The sequence below is a fragment of the Molossus molossus genome, unplaced genomic scaffold, assembly GCF_014108415.1.
Source record: "Molossus molossus isolate mMolMol1 unplaced genomic scaffold, mMolMol1.p scaffold_m16_p_3, whole genome shotgun sequence".
Classification (NCBI taxonomy): Eukaryota; Metazoa; Chordata; class Mammalia; order Chiroptera; family Molossidae; genus Molossus; species Molossus molossus.
This window is the reverse complement of record NW_023425366.1, coordinates 73,379,760-73,395,037: the sequence shown is the minus strand read 5'-3', so window position 1 is coordinate 73,395,037 and position 15,278 is coordinate 73,379,760. Positions and strand designations below refer to the sequence as shown.

At 40.6% G+C, this 15,278-nt stretch overlaps 1 protein-coding gene across 2 annotated transcripts in view; it reads left to right on the top strand.

Moving 5' to 3' along the window:
* Window positions 1–15,278, top strand: part of LOC118641838 — a 116,819-nt gene that overhangs the window by 92,155 nt on the left and 9,386 nt on the right. For both annotated transcript variants that reach the window (XM_036279429.1, XM_036279428.1), the window contains exons 9-12: window positions 2,355–2,512; window positions 4,379–4,421; window positions 6,259–6,445; window positions 14,639–14,774. In XM_036279429.1, the coding sequence (XP_036135322.1) occupies window positions 2,355–2,512; window positions 4,379–4,421; window positions 6,259–6,445; window positions 14,639–14,774 (524 nt within the window). The remainder of the gene's footprint in view (window positions 1–2,354; window positions 2,513–4,378; window positions 4,422–6,258; window positions 6,446–14,638; window positions 14,775–15,278) is intronic.

Below are 15,278 nucleotides of genomic sequence, written 5' to 3'. Positions count from 1 at the left end.
AAATACTCTGTCTTCTAAAATGTTGACGACCACAGCCTTCAAGGGCTGACCCTCAGAGCCAGCCCCGCCCAAACTGCGGTGGCCCAGAGGCAGACATGTGGGAGGAGCCGTGTGGGAGGCAGTCAGAGGACGGTGCTTACCTTCTGTCTCTGTCTGTGCAACCTTGGGGCATCTCATTGAAACTCTGTTTCTTTCTCTGAAAAATGGGGTAACATTAGCTTCTCACTTTATAGAATAGTTGTGAAGAATAAAAAAGATGGGGTCCATGAAAAGATTTTATAAACTGAAATGTCATACAACTTCGAGATAGTGCCTTTAGAGGAAGAATATCTTTGTATCCATTTATTCATGGGTTGCAAGAAAATTTTTGCATATGTGTACATGCACACATGCATATGTATTTACATTTACACACATATATGAGTATACACACACATTCATGTGTGCGCACACATGCATATATATGTATTTACATACGCACGTACACATTTACGTATTTGGGGGAGGTCCATAGTTTTCATCAGCTTCTCAAAGGAAGTCATTTTCTAAAATTCGTTAAGAACCTCTGCACTAAATGGGGTTCCCCACCATCAGTTATTAGAAATACGCAAATTAAACCCACTAGGACATACCACTACATGCCCAGTAGGATGGCTATTATCAAAAAGACAAGCAACAGAGAGTATTGGTGAGAATGTAGAGAATCGGGGACACTCATACACTGCTGGTGGGAATGTAAAATGGTACAGTCACTGTCAAAAACAGTTTGGCAGTTTCTTATAAAGTTAAAGATAAACTTACCATATGGCCCAGCAATTTCACTCTTAGTAATCTACCAAAGAGAGTGAAAGCATATGTCTACACAAAGAGCTGTGCGCAAATGTTCACAGCAGCATTATTCAAAACAGACTAAAACTGGAAAGAGAAGTCTCCATCAACTTGTGAAGGGATAAGCTCAGTGAGACATAACCATATAATAGAATAGAGGGTAGGGCAAAAATAGGTTTACAGTTGTGAGTACGTGAAACACAGTTTATTTTTGTATTATTATTTATTACTTATGGCATTATTTTCCATAAGAACAACTGTAGCCTGGCTGGTGTGGCTCAGTGGTTGAGCATCAACACATGCACCAAGAGGTCACCAGTTCGATTCCCTGTCTGGGCACATGCCCAGGTTGTGGGTCTGATCCCCAGTGGGGGGCATGCAGGAGGCGGCCAATCGATGTTCTCTCTCATGGATGTTTCTATCTCTTTCTCCCTCTCTCATCTTCTCTCTCTAAAAAAGCATAAAGGGAAAAAAAAATTTTTTTTAAAGAACAACTGTAAATCTACTTTTGCTTCATCCTGTGTAGCTCAACAATAAAAGGAAATGAAGTACTAATAAGTGCTACAACATGAAAAATTATAGTGAGGGAAAGCAGCCAGTCATGAAAGACCACACAGTACCTGATTTTACTTATATGAAATGTCCAGAAATGGCAAATTATGGATAGAAAACAGTCCTGTGACTGCCTGTGATTGGAGGGGCAAGGGTAGCAACTGAATACACACTGGCTCAAAGAACACTTAGAGGTTGATGGAAATGTTCTAGAATTGCATTGTGGCAATGATTTCATGGCTGTATAAATTTATTAAAAAATCACTGAATTGTACATGTACACGAGGGACTGTATGGTATGTAAATTACACCTCAATATAGCTGTTTTTAGAAAAGACATGAATAATGGAAAGGATGTTTTGAGATAGAACTGTAAAATAAATGTAAATAACAAAATATCTGTAAAAAGATTTAGTCTTGCTTACATATAGTGGTATTTCAAACTTGTCATTTAAAGAAAAGTGTTTTTTTATTCTCTCTATGCCGCAGTTTTCTCATCTGTAAAATAGAGGTAATAAAAGTAACTACCTCGTGAGCAATTGTGAAGATAAATCAATTAAGATTATGTGAAGTTTTTAGAAGCAGTCCTGACTCACAAGCATGAAATACGTGTTAATGAGACATAACTAGAGATTCCATGTGACTACCAACCACACACACATTTTATAATATCAGTTTCTTTTTTCTGATAGGAAACGTGGGCATTAAAATTTAATGATACTTTCCTAAGTTGGCATAAATAAAATGTGCATTAGCAGAGGCTCTTCGAAAGGGATGTGGGAAAATATCATGGCTGGAAATTTGGAGTTCCATGGAGTATGTCATGGAAAACATAATCTACAAAAACTCCTTCTGGTTTTACTTTTATTTCAGAACAAGCAATCAATTTAAAAAAAAAATAACAAGTCCTTCCTTGTCTCATTGTTTCCCTTATCTGCAGTGCCCATGCTGAACCTCTTTCTTATCAATTACAGGATGAAGGAAAATGCCCACCTCTGGAGGCAATAAAATTAGAAGGTGCAGCAGTTGACGTTGACAGCAGTTTGGGAAAACCATTTGTGTTTAACTGTGTGCCTCAGTCTGGAAACAGAACTTTTTGCCTCTGTGCAACCTCAAACCAAGAGATGAAAAGGTAACTCATGAATCTTTTGTCTTACCAGTTTTATGGGGGGCGGGGTGCTTCTTCAAGAGCAGATTTAGAGATTATTGGGATTGAACAGCAAATTCATAAGGAGTCAATAAATTATCTGTTTCTTAGATGGGAGAAGTTCGGTGCTCCATTATCCCTCTAGGTTTTTCTAACAGGATTTCTAACGAACACAAGCATCTTCTCCTAACTTATTTACTTTGGATCTTCACATTTTCTTAAAAAGCTCAATAATGCCACAGTTCTTATCTAGTTTTCCCAAAAGTTATGGAATTTATATATTTTAAATATATATATACTAGCTAATCGAAGAGCTAGTCCTGGTCATAAAAGTAATGTGGTATGGTTACAATGTAACACACTGCAGTGAGGTGAGAAAAATAAATAATAATGATGTAGCTTTGTGGGGAATGAATCCAGCTGACATTTGTAAGCGTACAACCCCATCGGAAGATGCAGACATCCTCTGAGGGTACCTACAAACTCCATCATTTAGAGATCGATGACCATTATTCAGTGTGTCACCCTGAGGGAGTGGAGATCATTGGTCAATCCAGTGAGTCAACTGACAACTGTCATGTAAATGCTGCTAATTTAGTGTGAGGGGTAGGATGGAGTAGTGGTTATGGAGACCATGACAAACAGGTAATGGGTCAACAGTGTTAGTGTTGATGGCATATCTCTTTGAGAGAATTTGGACTCAGCTCCGTTTTTAAAGAGTGCCCTAGATCTGGAACATCTGAGGCAAACAATATACTGTCCCTATATGGGGAACATTATGTATCAAATGCATACTGTTTTAAAGAACAAACAGGGAAATATGATGATAGCGACTTGATTGTATTTCAATTCACAGACAAAATTCAGGGTGGGGCAGAAGCAGGTTTATAGTTGTTCCTATGGAAAATAATACAATAATTCAATAATACAAGAATAAACTCTGTTTCGTGTTTTCACGACTGTATACCTACTTTTGCCCCACCCTGTATTTACTGAAAGCAGCTAATGTGTTTAAGATTGCTTTAAGGTCTCTATGACTATTAGTATGACTACGTCTTCAGCAAAGCTCTGAACTAAGAATATGGGGCATTTATTCCAATATTTTAAACTCATAATAGAAGAAGTGCTATAGGAGAAGACAGAGGTGGCCAGGAACTGAGGGGAGGGGGAGAAGGTCTGTGGAGGGGGCAGGAGGGAAGACTCTGTGAAGGGCGTGGCATAGGGTCGGATAAGCACACAACAGAAGTGGACCAGGATAGGGCAGGGGGAATAAACCAAACTTTGGGAAGAAGAACAAGATGTATGGTTTGACCGAAAGTTCCGGGGTTCAAAAGGAAATTTTAAAAGATTGGCAAGATGGGATGGGGTGGGTAGGCTGGTCACGGCTAAGGAGACAGGACTGAAGAAAATCAGTTCTTGCGTGGAGGCATTAATGGTGCCCCACAGGAGGTCACTGTGTCCAAGGAGCACTTGACAGTGACCATTGACCAGGCTTTCCATACTTTGACAGCTAGTGTCTTACAATTGCAGACTAGTTGTTACCTGCCCTGCTGGTGTAAATAAATTTACGTACCTTGGTAAAATAAAAATGAATGAGTTTTCTCTTAGGCACTGATTGAACTACAGTAAAGAATAAGAATAATTTATTTTAAATATGCCTGATGGGAGTGGGGTTTGGCACCCAGTCACAGTGATTTTGTAAGAATCAACCATCAACTTAGAGCAGTGAAATGTATCTGAGCCTCAGGACTGTTCTGTCTGAATGATGGGCTTCAGGGAGAATGAACGGCCCCTCCGAATGGCACCTATTAGGGGCCCAAGAAGAGCGCCTCCTGTTTTACTGTCTTTCAGGTGGCTTGAGGCAATGGACAAAGCGGCCCATCCCGTCCGCCTGGTAAGTGTTCTTGGTGTTTATCTCCACCTTCACTCCGGTTTTCTCCCCAGAGGGGCAGAGGACCAAGTTAGATGCCGTGCGGTCCACCTGGGACTTCTCAGATCTGCTCTAAAAGCTAAGAAAAAGGATTTTAAGTCAACAGGGTGTCCTACCCAGAGTCTACGGGGGACCTTGCATTCCTGCTGTTCTTTTTCTTTGCGGGGCTTTGTACGACATTTCTCCCCATGAGCCGGGCGGGGAGTCACAAACTGGGGTGGAATTTCTGTTTCACACAGAGCAGTGCCTGGTTCCCCATGAGGCTAAGACACTTGGGCTGTTTTCATTCTCTAAGCACAAAACTTCAGGGCGGCTTGGGATAGTGCAACTGGCCGAACAACTCATTAGAAAGTGTGTGTCTTGTGTTCAGAAATGCAGTGCTTTATGCTCAGGTCCTCGTTCTGGAGCCTTATCAGGCCACCTTCTTTCATTGATCTTGCCTGGTCATGATTCCCAGCCCTGGAGCCGCATAATTTTAAACTTAGATTTAACCTGTCAACTGATAGATCACTTCGTAGCATCAACATGTGAGTCATCCCTTTAGCCCCTAAGGCATTTGATCGTCCTCTTTCTGAGCTAATGCTATGACCTGTGGGAGTGTGGGGTGCTGGAGGCGTTGCTTTAATACCCAACTGTTTCCTTTTTATACTGTGTGTATGATTTCTAATGAGGTGACAGATTTCCATTGAATATGTTTATTTCCTCACAAAATGGCACACAATCAAAAGGCATTTACCATCGATTATCTCTACATATTTTGGCTCTTGCATATTTTGGGAAATTTGCATCACTTGGGCTTGAATGTACCGCCCCATGCCCCGTAACTGTCCTTTCAGAACAGCCACTGGCATCGTCCCGTGACAAGCAGCGGACTTGTGTTTCATTTTACCTGGAACACAGCACCCGTTACAGTCACCCGTCTCTCCAGTGCGTCATCCCAGTGAGCCTCGACGCTAAGCGGGATCTGTTCTGCTAATGCACTCAGTGTCTGTACCAGAGTGAAAAAGGAACAACCAAGCTCCCAGCAGGCTCCCACTTCACAGCAACAAATAAAGCTGGCTCCACATTCCGGAATCTTTTGCAATGCCTTGTTAAAACTCAAGAGCAAAAATGAAACCAAATATAGAAGAGACACTGGCTGGGCGCCAGGCATGGCGTTCTGATAAAGAGATGAAGCCCTGGGTCCTGTGCCTCAGGTCAAGTCCCCAGGAAGAACCTGCCCTGAGGGCCTGTGAACACAGGGCTACGCTCCAGGGTCCAGGATCTGGGTTTATCCTAGGCCTTCCACATCACTCACCCTGAGAGCCAAAGGCCCGACCTGGCCTGGGGCATTTAACTTGTTCCATTGCACAGATTGGTGTTCTAGATAAAGTAAAGTATGAACAGGGGCTGCTATTCTTAGTCACAGTAGATTTCACCAGGAACAGGGCTGGGAGGACAATCCCCATAGTGCGTGAAACAGCAGAGCTGGACGAACCCTTATAGACAGCACCATTCAAAACCCCCTTTGCTGAGGTGGCCATTTCCATTTCCTTTCTAGACGGCACTGGTGTTCTTTTGAGTTCCTCACAACAGAATAGAGGCCAAAGAGAAGGGATGTCTACGGACATGAAAAGGGAGAAATCCTCTATGGCCAATGGGTAAATTCAGGTTTGCCTAGCTGGTTGTGCAAGGATTCAGATTGCCTTGGCAATGAAATCAGTTAGGACAGTGGCTTCTCTGAAGTCGAACAGCCTGGGGAAACCTGTGACCACTGGCGCAGGCTGACGGCTCAGATGATCCCTTTGTGCTGCACCTGCAGAACCATGTCTGGGAAGACGTCACTCTGCACAACAGTGGCCTCCCACCCCTGGCTATCAAGAACCCAGAGTGCCTGGGCCTCCTGCACCGACTGCACGGAAGCACAGACGTGTGGGTCCAGCACTACTGCGTCCTGAAGGATGGCTGCTTGTACTTCTACGCCGGCCTCCGCTCCGCCCAGGCCTCAGGTACGGGCGCCACTGTCAAGTGAGATAATAGCAATTACACTAATAATAGTAATGACATCTTAGCTTTATGGAGCCCTTACCGAGTCGTGTGCTATGTCATTTACCTAAATTAGCTCATTTATCCTCCAAAGAGGTGCTATTATGATTTCCATTTTACAGGGAAGAAAACTAGCTGGAAGGTCTCCATGACTTGACAGATTACATGCAGGAAGCAATGAAGCTGAGCTCTGAACACAGTCAAACAAACTCCAGAGCCTGTACCCCTAGCCCCATGCTTTTACTGCCTGGAAAAGTGAATAATAAACTCCTTCGTTCTTTTAGTCATTAATGACATTCGGAGTCAATGCCAATAGTTTTCTTGTGTCCTGACTCCACCCTTTTCTCACAGTATCCCTAATCTTAGAAAAGTGAGTAACAGAAAAAATATTAACTGTCAATTTCCCCTGGGCAAGTTCCTTAACCTCCTAAAACGTACTCTCCTCATTTACAAAATGAAAACAGCTATCTATTTCACAGGACTATTCTTAAGATCAAATGAGATCATTGCCAATAGAGTGAATTAAAGCTCTACATAAATCTCTCTACATAAAAAGCTCTCTGTATATTATAGATACAGATAGAGATATACATTTATTATATTTATTAAATTGTATACATTAAAAACTATATATACAAAACAAGTACGTAAATAATGTAATTTAATAATAAAATAACTATGCCTGATTTCTACAAGAAAGATTACTTAGCCTTCTTATAATCTTTGACAAAAGAGATTATTGGTGTTTTATTTGCAACCGAACTTTTTCCAAAATGAAAAATCCTTAAATAATTAGCAGTAGTGAACATTCTGCAATCTCCGTCATTAAATATCATTCTTTAGCATTAATGCTTAGGTCTAATTAATCTAGAAAGACGTGCCAAATGGGAAATGGGTACCTGTGATAATTTTTGACCTTGGGAGGGTACAAAAAAGGTACAAAGCAAGCATGGTCCATTTCGCAATCACTGAGAATGAACAATACAATGATTCTCTTCCACTTAATCACTCTTAGGTTTTGAGAGTTAAAACATAACCCAGGTCCGGCCAGTATAGCTCAGTGGTTGAGTGTCGACCCATGCACCAAGAGGCCACTGGTTTGATTCCCAGTCAGGACACATGCCCAGGTTGTGGACCTGATCCCCAGTGTGGGGCATGCAGGAGGCAGCCATTTGATTTTCTCTCTCATCGATGTTTCTATCTCTCTCTTCCTCTCACTTCCTCTCTCTCTAAAATCAATAAAGGGGGAAAAATTTTTTTAAATACATACGCAGAATATCATTCAGCTAATTAAGAGATAGACGGCATCCCTAAGCATTGAAGGACAGGCTGTTCCTATTCAACTCCAAATCCACAGCTGCAGGTACCTGATACCAGGGAATGAAGTAAACAAAACAAACCTCCAAAGTGGTCATTACCTGGGACTTCTTTTATAAAGTATCACAAAAGCCTGAACATTTTAATTACCAAGTCAATGATGCTATGTTTAGGATTGAATGCTCAGATTATTCCAAACTGAAATATTTGCAAAGCACTGCCAAATCCCTGGGGCCAGAGCAAGCTGCTAATTCCAAAAATTTAAAATAGCTAATGACAGCCACTAGATGGCTTCCCTTAATCTGGAAGGTCAGAGGAGGCCCTACTTGGAAAGTCCTAGTTGGAGAGCTAGGAAACAGCTACTCATAAATAGCCTACACACCAAGGCTGAGGATTTGATCCCCAGTCAGGTCACATACAAGAATGCATCAATTAATGCATCAAAAAGTAGAACACGTCAATGTTTCTCTCTCTCTCTCTTTCTCTCTCTCTCTCTCCCCCCCCCCCTCTCTCTCATCAATAAAAAAATATTTAATAATATCAGCAAAAGCAGTGTTATCATTCAGTGGATGCAGCTTTTGTAGTGGTCACTCTGTTATCATTTCACTTAATTACTACAATTCTATAAGATAGCTGATTATCCCAACTATATGTTTGGAAACTGATGCTTAGCAAAAGGTTAAATCATTTGCCCACATTCCTCTGGCTTGTAAATGGTGAAGACAGAATTTAAACCCAGATAGCTTAAGTTATTCCAACAAAAAGAAAAAATAGACAAGTGGGAAACATTGGAAGGTTTGTTTATCTTCAGCTCTTATCATTTCACACATCTCTCCAGACTCTTGGATGGTTTTCTGTTGTCTCTGGAGCACTTTGGGGCCTTATACTTTACTCTGAAACCCTTCTTTCTGCTTTTCTCTTCCAATCCTGTGTTAAGCACCCTGCACTCTACCCAAACATGGTCACATTCTGTATTTCTTTTACACACCAGCTAGAACATTTTTCTGACCTGTTTGCTTGTGCTAGTTTCTTCCCCTGAGACATTCTCTACCTACTGATTTCCTGACACAGGTTGCCCAGATTCTTCAAGTCCTTATTCAAATGATAACCATCTCTGTTATAAAGCAATCTCAGATGGCCCTAAATAAAAAAACATCTCCTTTTTCTGAACTTGCACACTTACCTATCTTATGACATTTATCACCCCCTACTTTGTATTTTTATCTCTATTTAGCAGTTCCATCTTTTCTAAGGGATTATATGCTCAGAGATATAATGTATATTGAGTGAATGAATGAATGAATGAATGAACCATATTACCTCATTGGCCATTATTCCCATGAACTATGAGAAGTTTGTCATTCCCTCATTTAATAGCAGAGAAAGATCAGAAAATTCAAAAGTCAATTCAAAGGTAAAATCAGAACTCAGACTACCAGATAGATGCCTAGATTTTCTGCCATATCCCACTCTTTCCAGCTATCACGAATTATCTAATTTCTATCTATTTTTAATTCCTTTCTTGAAAATGTATTCTTTTATGCTTAAAAAACATTTAATCCAAAGCCATTCATTCTTTTCCAGCCTTAAGTCTTGAATATTTCTCTCCCCATGAGCCCTCAATTTCTAGCAAAAATGATCTCAAATATGGATTAAAATAACATTTTCCTAACTGAAAGTCTAACAGAAATTGTATATGTAGGCCATGGTCTAAAATAGACGCCTGTGATTTTTAGTTTCATATGGTTCTCCCCTTCCTTGAATAAAAATGACCATGTGCCTGAGCACACACCTTGTTCCAGAAGGTGCACTTTACTGCCACCCCACCCCCACCCTGACAGCTGCTGGGGCCCAAAGAAGCACTCCCAGGGTTGATCAGTAGCTAACCAGTCTTCAGCATTCAGGGGGCTGTGCAGAAACTCTTCTAAAGTCTTTTACCCTTCCCTAGACTTTAATTTTCAATTGAAGCTTACAATCTATTTTGAAAGTCCTGCTCAACCTTCTTGTACATTTTAACTTCACTCATGACCGGATATTCACAGCCGGTGATCTGGAACAGTAAAACCAGAGATAGGATCCATGCATATTCCTGTGGGGAATTCCCAAAAGAAATACGCCTCATCACCACTGTCCACCAAGAACTGTGCACTGGCTCACCACATGTCTTCAGAGAACTGGATCATTCTGCTCAGGTGTATGGGAGTGGGAAAGTCAGCATGTACTGCTGAAGGCTTCCTATGTGTCCAGGGCTTGGACAAGCACTTACGTTCATTATCTAAGACTAATATTCTCAAAACTATCCACTGTTATTGCACCGTGATAAGTGAGAAATGAAGGTTTAGAAAAGTTGACTAATATCCAATGGTCACCCAGCTGGTAAGTGACAGAGACAGAATGGGAACAAATGCTATCTGAATCCTATGCCCAAACTCTTAACCACAGTGCTATGTGTAGCACTCCCTGACAGAAATTAGTCTTCTTTTTTTAAAAACATTTTTTCTTTATTGATTTTTAGAGAGAGGAAAGGAGAGGGATATAGAAACATCTATGAGGGAGAACATCGATTGGCCGCCTCTTGCATGCCCCGCACTGGGGACCAGGCCCACAACCTGGCATGCGCCTGACTGGGAATCAAACCGAAGACCTCTTGGTGCATGGGTCAATGCTTAACCAGTGAGCGACACCAGCTGAGCAGAAATCAGTCTTCTTAAAATAGCACTCAGTCAATGGCACTGTTTATCTGGTCTCTGCACTCTGGACTTCAGCACCTGACTACAATTACCTGGGTCCACCCAGTCCAACTATTCAACACAAGAGCCATGGGAGTTGTGAGGATAGCAGAGAAACTTGCTGAGAATGGCTGAATCCATGATGTGCCATGGACACTACAGGCTCTAAAATACTTCATTTGACTGAATCATACTATATGCATGGGATGTGAGTCATTATTATTTTCATAAAGATTATTCAGAGTCTTACTACTCAATTTCAGTTCTTCTAGGTGATGCCAAGTGAGTGATCTCTGTTCTGGTCTAATCTAAAATTCCTCCTTTACATGCATTGTCTAAGCTCTGCTTGGCGCTTGCACATCTCACCCTAGTCTGGTTCCTTGTTCTCTAGCCTGTTAAGGTCATAACCTTGAAATAGGCCTCGATTACCATTTATACCAAATTGCAGGTTTTGACCCCATCACTGAATCATGCAATCAATGTAATAGGTTCTGACCAGTATTTAAAAATATAATAGGATAGAATTGAATTGAACAGAAAATATTATACAGCACACTACAATGTTTTACAAAACTTTGGGTCTAAATGTACAAAAACATGTAGAGGTCTGTATTTCTCACAGGCAAACAGTTAGTAAAACACTGATATACAAAAACACCGTCTCTGAATACATGCTTGTTCAAACAGTCCGTTTTCTGTTCAGAATCATAGAGTGCTTAGAAAGGCTCCTTCCTTTCAGTTCACTTCAGAGTATGCCGACCATAGCAGTTGCTTTGTTATTAAGACCCAGGCTTCTGTGGTCACCGCTTCATAGAGACATGGTCCACTAGTTGTAGCATCCTTGATGCTTTACTGTTTTATTTTTATTTATTTTATCCCATTGCTTTATGTTCTTTATGAGAGGCCTGGGAGATCTCAGTTGATATTTCTCATTCCTGAAGTATTTGGGGCATGACTTATTTCTTGTAAAGTCATCTGAGACGCTGAGGCAATACTGAGGACAAGAAAGAGAAGACGTGGAAAAATAACAGTGAAATGAGGGGAATGAGCAAGATCTGAGAAGCCACACGGCCCCAATTTCCTGTAAGAACCACATTAGATGCTAATCCCACATTTTACTTTCAGCTAGATAAATATGCCTCTAATGTGTACTGTGGCAGTTAAAATAGCCGCAGACAGGTCCCTGAAGTCTTCCCTTACTGTCAAGGAAAGTGCTGGTACTTTCACAATATGGATTACTGGCTGGCTGTGCCTGCTAATATTAAAAAGGTACTGTGTGAGGTTTCCAGAAGCCTGTTAGTCAAGTGCTTCTCCACAGGCCTGAAGCCCCTTGTCATTCACCATGCACTTGATTTTTCCCCCTTTTATCTCTCTCCAGCAAAAGCTGGAAGTAACAAATGATGATGTTTAACTATGGTTCTTGAATAAATCACATCAAGGTCTGTGAGCACTTCTCGAAAAGATACACATAGTTTACATTATTGCAACAAATGGAACACAGGATGCTTGTACAGTTCTTGTGAGAAATCTCTGTCCAAGATTAGGCCAGTTTGCTATTTACTGCTGCTGCCCAGTTACAGAGAGAGACCAGCCCAATGAGGTCACCTCAAATGAGGTAATTGGGATATAATTCGTTGTCTTTACTGCCAATCATTTCTGCACTATAACTGGTTAGAGAAGAGGTCAGATAACCCTCCTGTTTGTAGCAGACACATTTGGACAATGCCCTTCTATCCATCTCAGAAAGGGTAGGGATGGAGGAGGGTATTCATACCTGCTCAGATAAATAAGAAAAGGAAATCTCACAAGCAGGAAGACATCAGATACCAATACAATATATAGATGCTGGGTACTATAGTTTGGAGCAGAAAATTAAGACAGCAAAATTACCCTTTGATATGTCTTTAGGTACCTTACATCCTGAAACACCTAGCACATCGCTTATTCCCCTTCTAGTCTATACCCCAAAACATATATCTATGTAAACACTTGCACATGAATAGTCATAACAACATTATTCACAAAGGAAAATTAAAATTGTCCATCAACTAACAAATGGATAAGTAAAATGTGGTACGCCCATTCACTAAAAAGGAATGAAATACTGACACATGATACAATGTGGATGAACCTTGAAAGCATCTTGCTAAGTGAGAGAAGCCAGATACAAAAGACCACATATTGTATAATTCCATTCGTATTAAGAGTCCCAGGAAAAGCAAATGTACAGAGACAGAAAGTAGGTTTGGATCACTGAAGCTGAGTTTGGGCAGCAGATGGGGCATGATTACTAATGAGTATGGAGTTTCTTTCTGAGGGGATGAAAATGTTATAAAATTAGATTATGATGATGGTTATACAATTCCATAAATACACTAAAAGTCATTGATTATGCACTTTAAATAGGTGGATTTTATGGTGTTTAAATTATACCTCACTAAAGTTGACACATATAACTCAAAAGAAGGAAGTCACTCTCTGATTTTAGTAAAAACCATTTTACTGGGGTCTACATAAAAAAAACAAATCTAACCATTTCTAAAATGAATGTTTTACTAGTAATTCTAAAGTTGACTCTTTTTTTAATGAAAAAGTTTTTAAACTTTATTATTACATCTAAATCCAGGAAGAAGGAGCCAGTGGGAGGGCATCTGTAATATTTTCAACAATAAAGGTACATTAAAATAAATAAATAAACAAACAAACAAATTTTCCCCTAATTTTTAAAGTCCAAAAGCCTCTCATTCTATTTAAAAAGAAAAAGATATGACTTCCTGACAGTGTATGTTGGCACCAGGTTAGCCAAAAGGAAAACAAAAGTCTGCCGTAGTCAAAGGGACCACATTTCCCCTGACAGTCCCTCATAAACACATGGGCATGAACAGCTCTTGTGCAGGACAAAACTCCAGCCATGGTTTGGTCAGTACAGGGCACCACAGTGGCTCCTGGGGAGGCAGGTATGAGAGTGAGAGATAGTGAGAGCAAGGGAGAGGTTTGTTAGTTTTATTGTTTTAAAGTTTTTTTAAATCCTTACCTGAAGATATTTTCCCACTGATTTTCAGATAGACTGGGAGGGAGGATGGGAGGGAGGACGGGTGCGAGGGAGGGAAAAATATCGATGTGGGTGAGACACAACCCAAACCAGGGCCAGGGACCCAACCACAACTGAGGTACCTGCTCTTGACTGAAATCGAACCCACAGCTCCGGTCCATGGACTGGGCTCTAACCGCTGAGCCAAACCAGCCAGGATAGCAAGAGAGAGGTTCAAACATCTCCTTATCGCTGCTGGTGATGCTACCTGAAGTCTCTGCGTGAGATTCAGGTTACTCAGAGCATCCAGACACTGTAATAAACACCGAAGCATTTTGATTTTTCAGCACCTTCTACTAGACTGATATCCTCCCCCAAACCCCCAAATAATGGAAAGAAAATTCAGGCCAAGCAATATATAACCACTAACATAGATTCAAAGGACCATGGGGAGGAAAAAATCTTTTAAAACCAGTCATTTACTCTCATTTTAATTCAAGTTGGCTCCCTCACATCACCCTGTGGGTTCATATTTTAAATGTGCTTGGCATTAAATATGCACAAAGAAGGTGAGAATCTGTGTTGGTTGTGGAAACTGCTGGCATTCTGCATTATTCTTCAGAAAGGATGCCCTCATTGTTCTGCCCAGTCAATATGATTGCATTTCCCTCTAATGTTATGCCATTGCCGATGTCACTCTTTGATGCTGACAATTTTATTTCAAAATGTGTTTCCCAGGTAAAGAAGTTAGCTTAGTAGGCCCACAGTAAATGAAAGCGCAATACTGAACATGGAGTAAGAAGGCTGTGAAAGTGAAAGCCAGGAAATCCAGACTTTATTACCAGTCTAGCCATTAATCTTAATGGATGTCCTTACATCCTGTACTCTTTCGGACTCTGTTTCTTCATCTGCAAAATGGGACAGCCGGACTAAAAGTTCTTTAAGATGCAAATTGTTTTCTTGATACCTTTTCAGACTCTTTTTTCTTATCTAACTCTTTCATTAATTTCCTCCCTGTTTTTGTTTGTTTGTTTTGGTTTTTGTTTTTTGGTTTTTTTTGGTTCTTTCACCTTCTGTAGGTGGCCTGTATCTGCAAGGATATAGGGTGAATGAGCAGACCCTTAGCTTCAAGGAATCAATAATTGAACTTAAACCTCCATCTGAAGAGTTAAAGACTTTCTATTTCTGTGCAGAAAATAAAACAGAAAACCAACGGTAAGTCAAGATCTGCATATTTCTTCTTCTTTCTCTGTCCCGACAAAAGCTCTCATAGCAAACCCTTATTCTCATTTTCCAACTTCAACTCCGTATCTTCCATCAAGTCACTCCCTTTCTTTGCACTGTCTCCATAGTTAATATCACCCAGGATTCTTCTTCTTTCAATGCATAGAAGGTTTGCATTGCTTTTAAAAAGCCCCCCCCCAAGATGAAAAAGGGGTTCACAATTTTTCCCTAGGCAGTGACTGACTCAGGCTTCAACATAAAAAAAATCTACTAATACCATAACCTGTGATGTTGCAATTGATTAATTCACAGATTTGCTGTTTCACCTCCTTTCACATAACTCTTAATCATATGTCCATCTGAATTTGGTCAGGTTTTTGTGTGTTTTTTTTTTTTGGTTTTGTCATAAGCCATTGAAGGACATAGGACTTATCCATCTAATTTGACATGTTCACGATCCAAATTGGCATGTACAAATGAGCTCTTGGTTCTTAA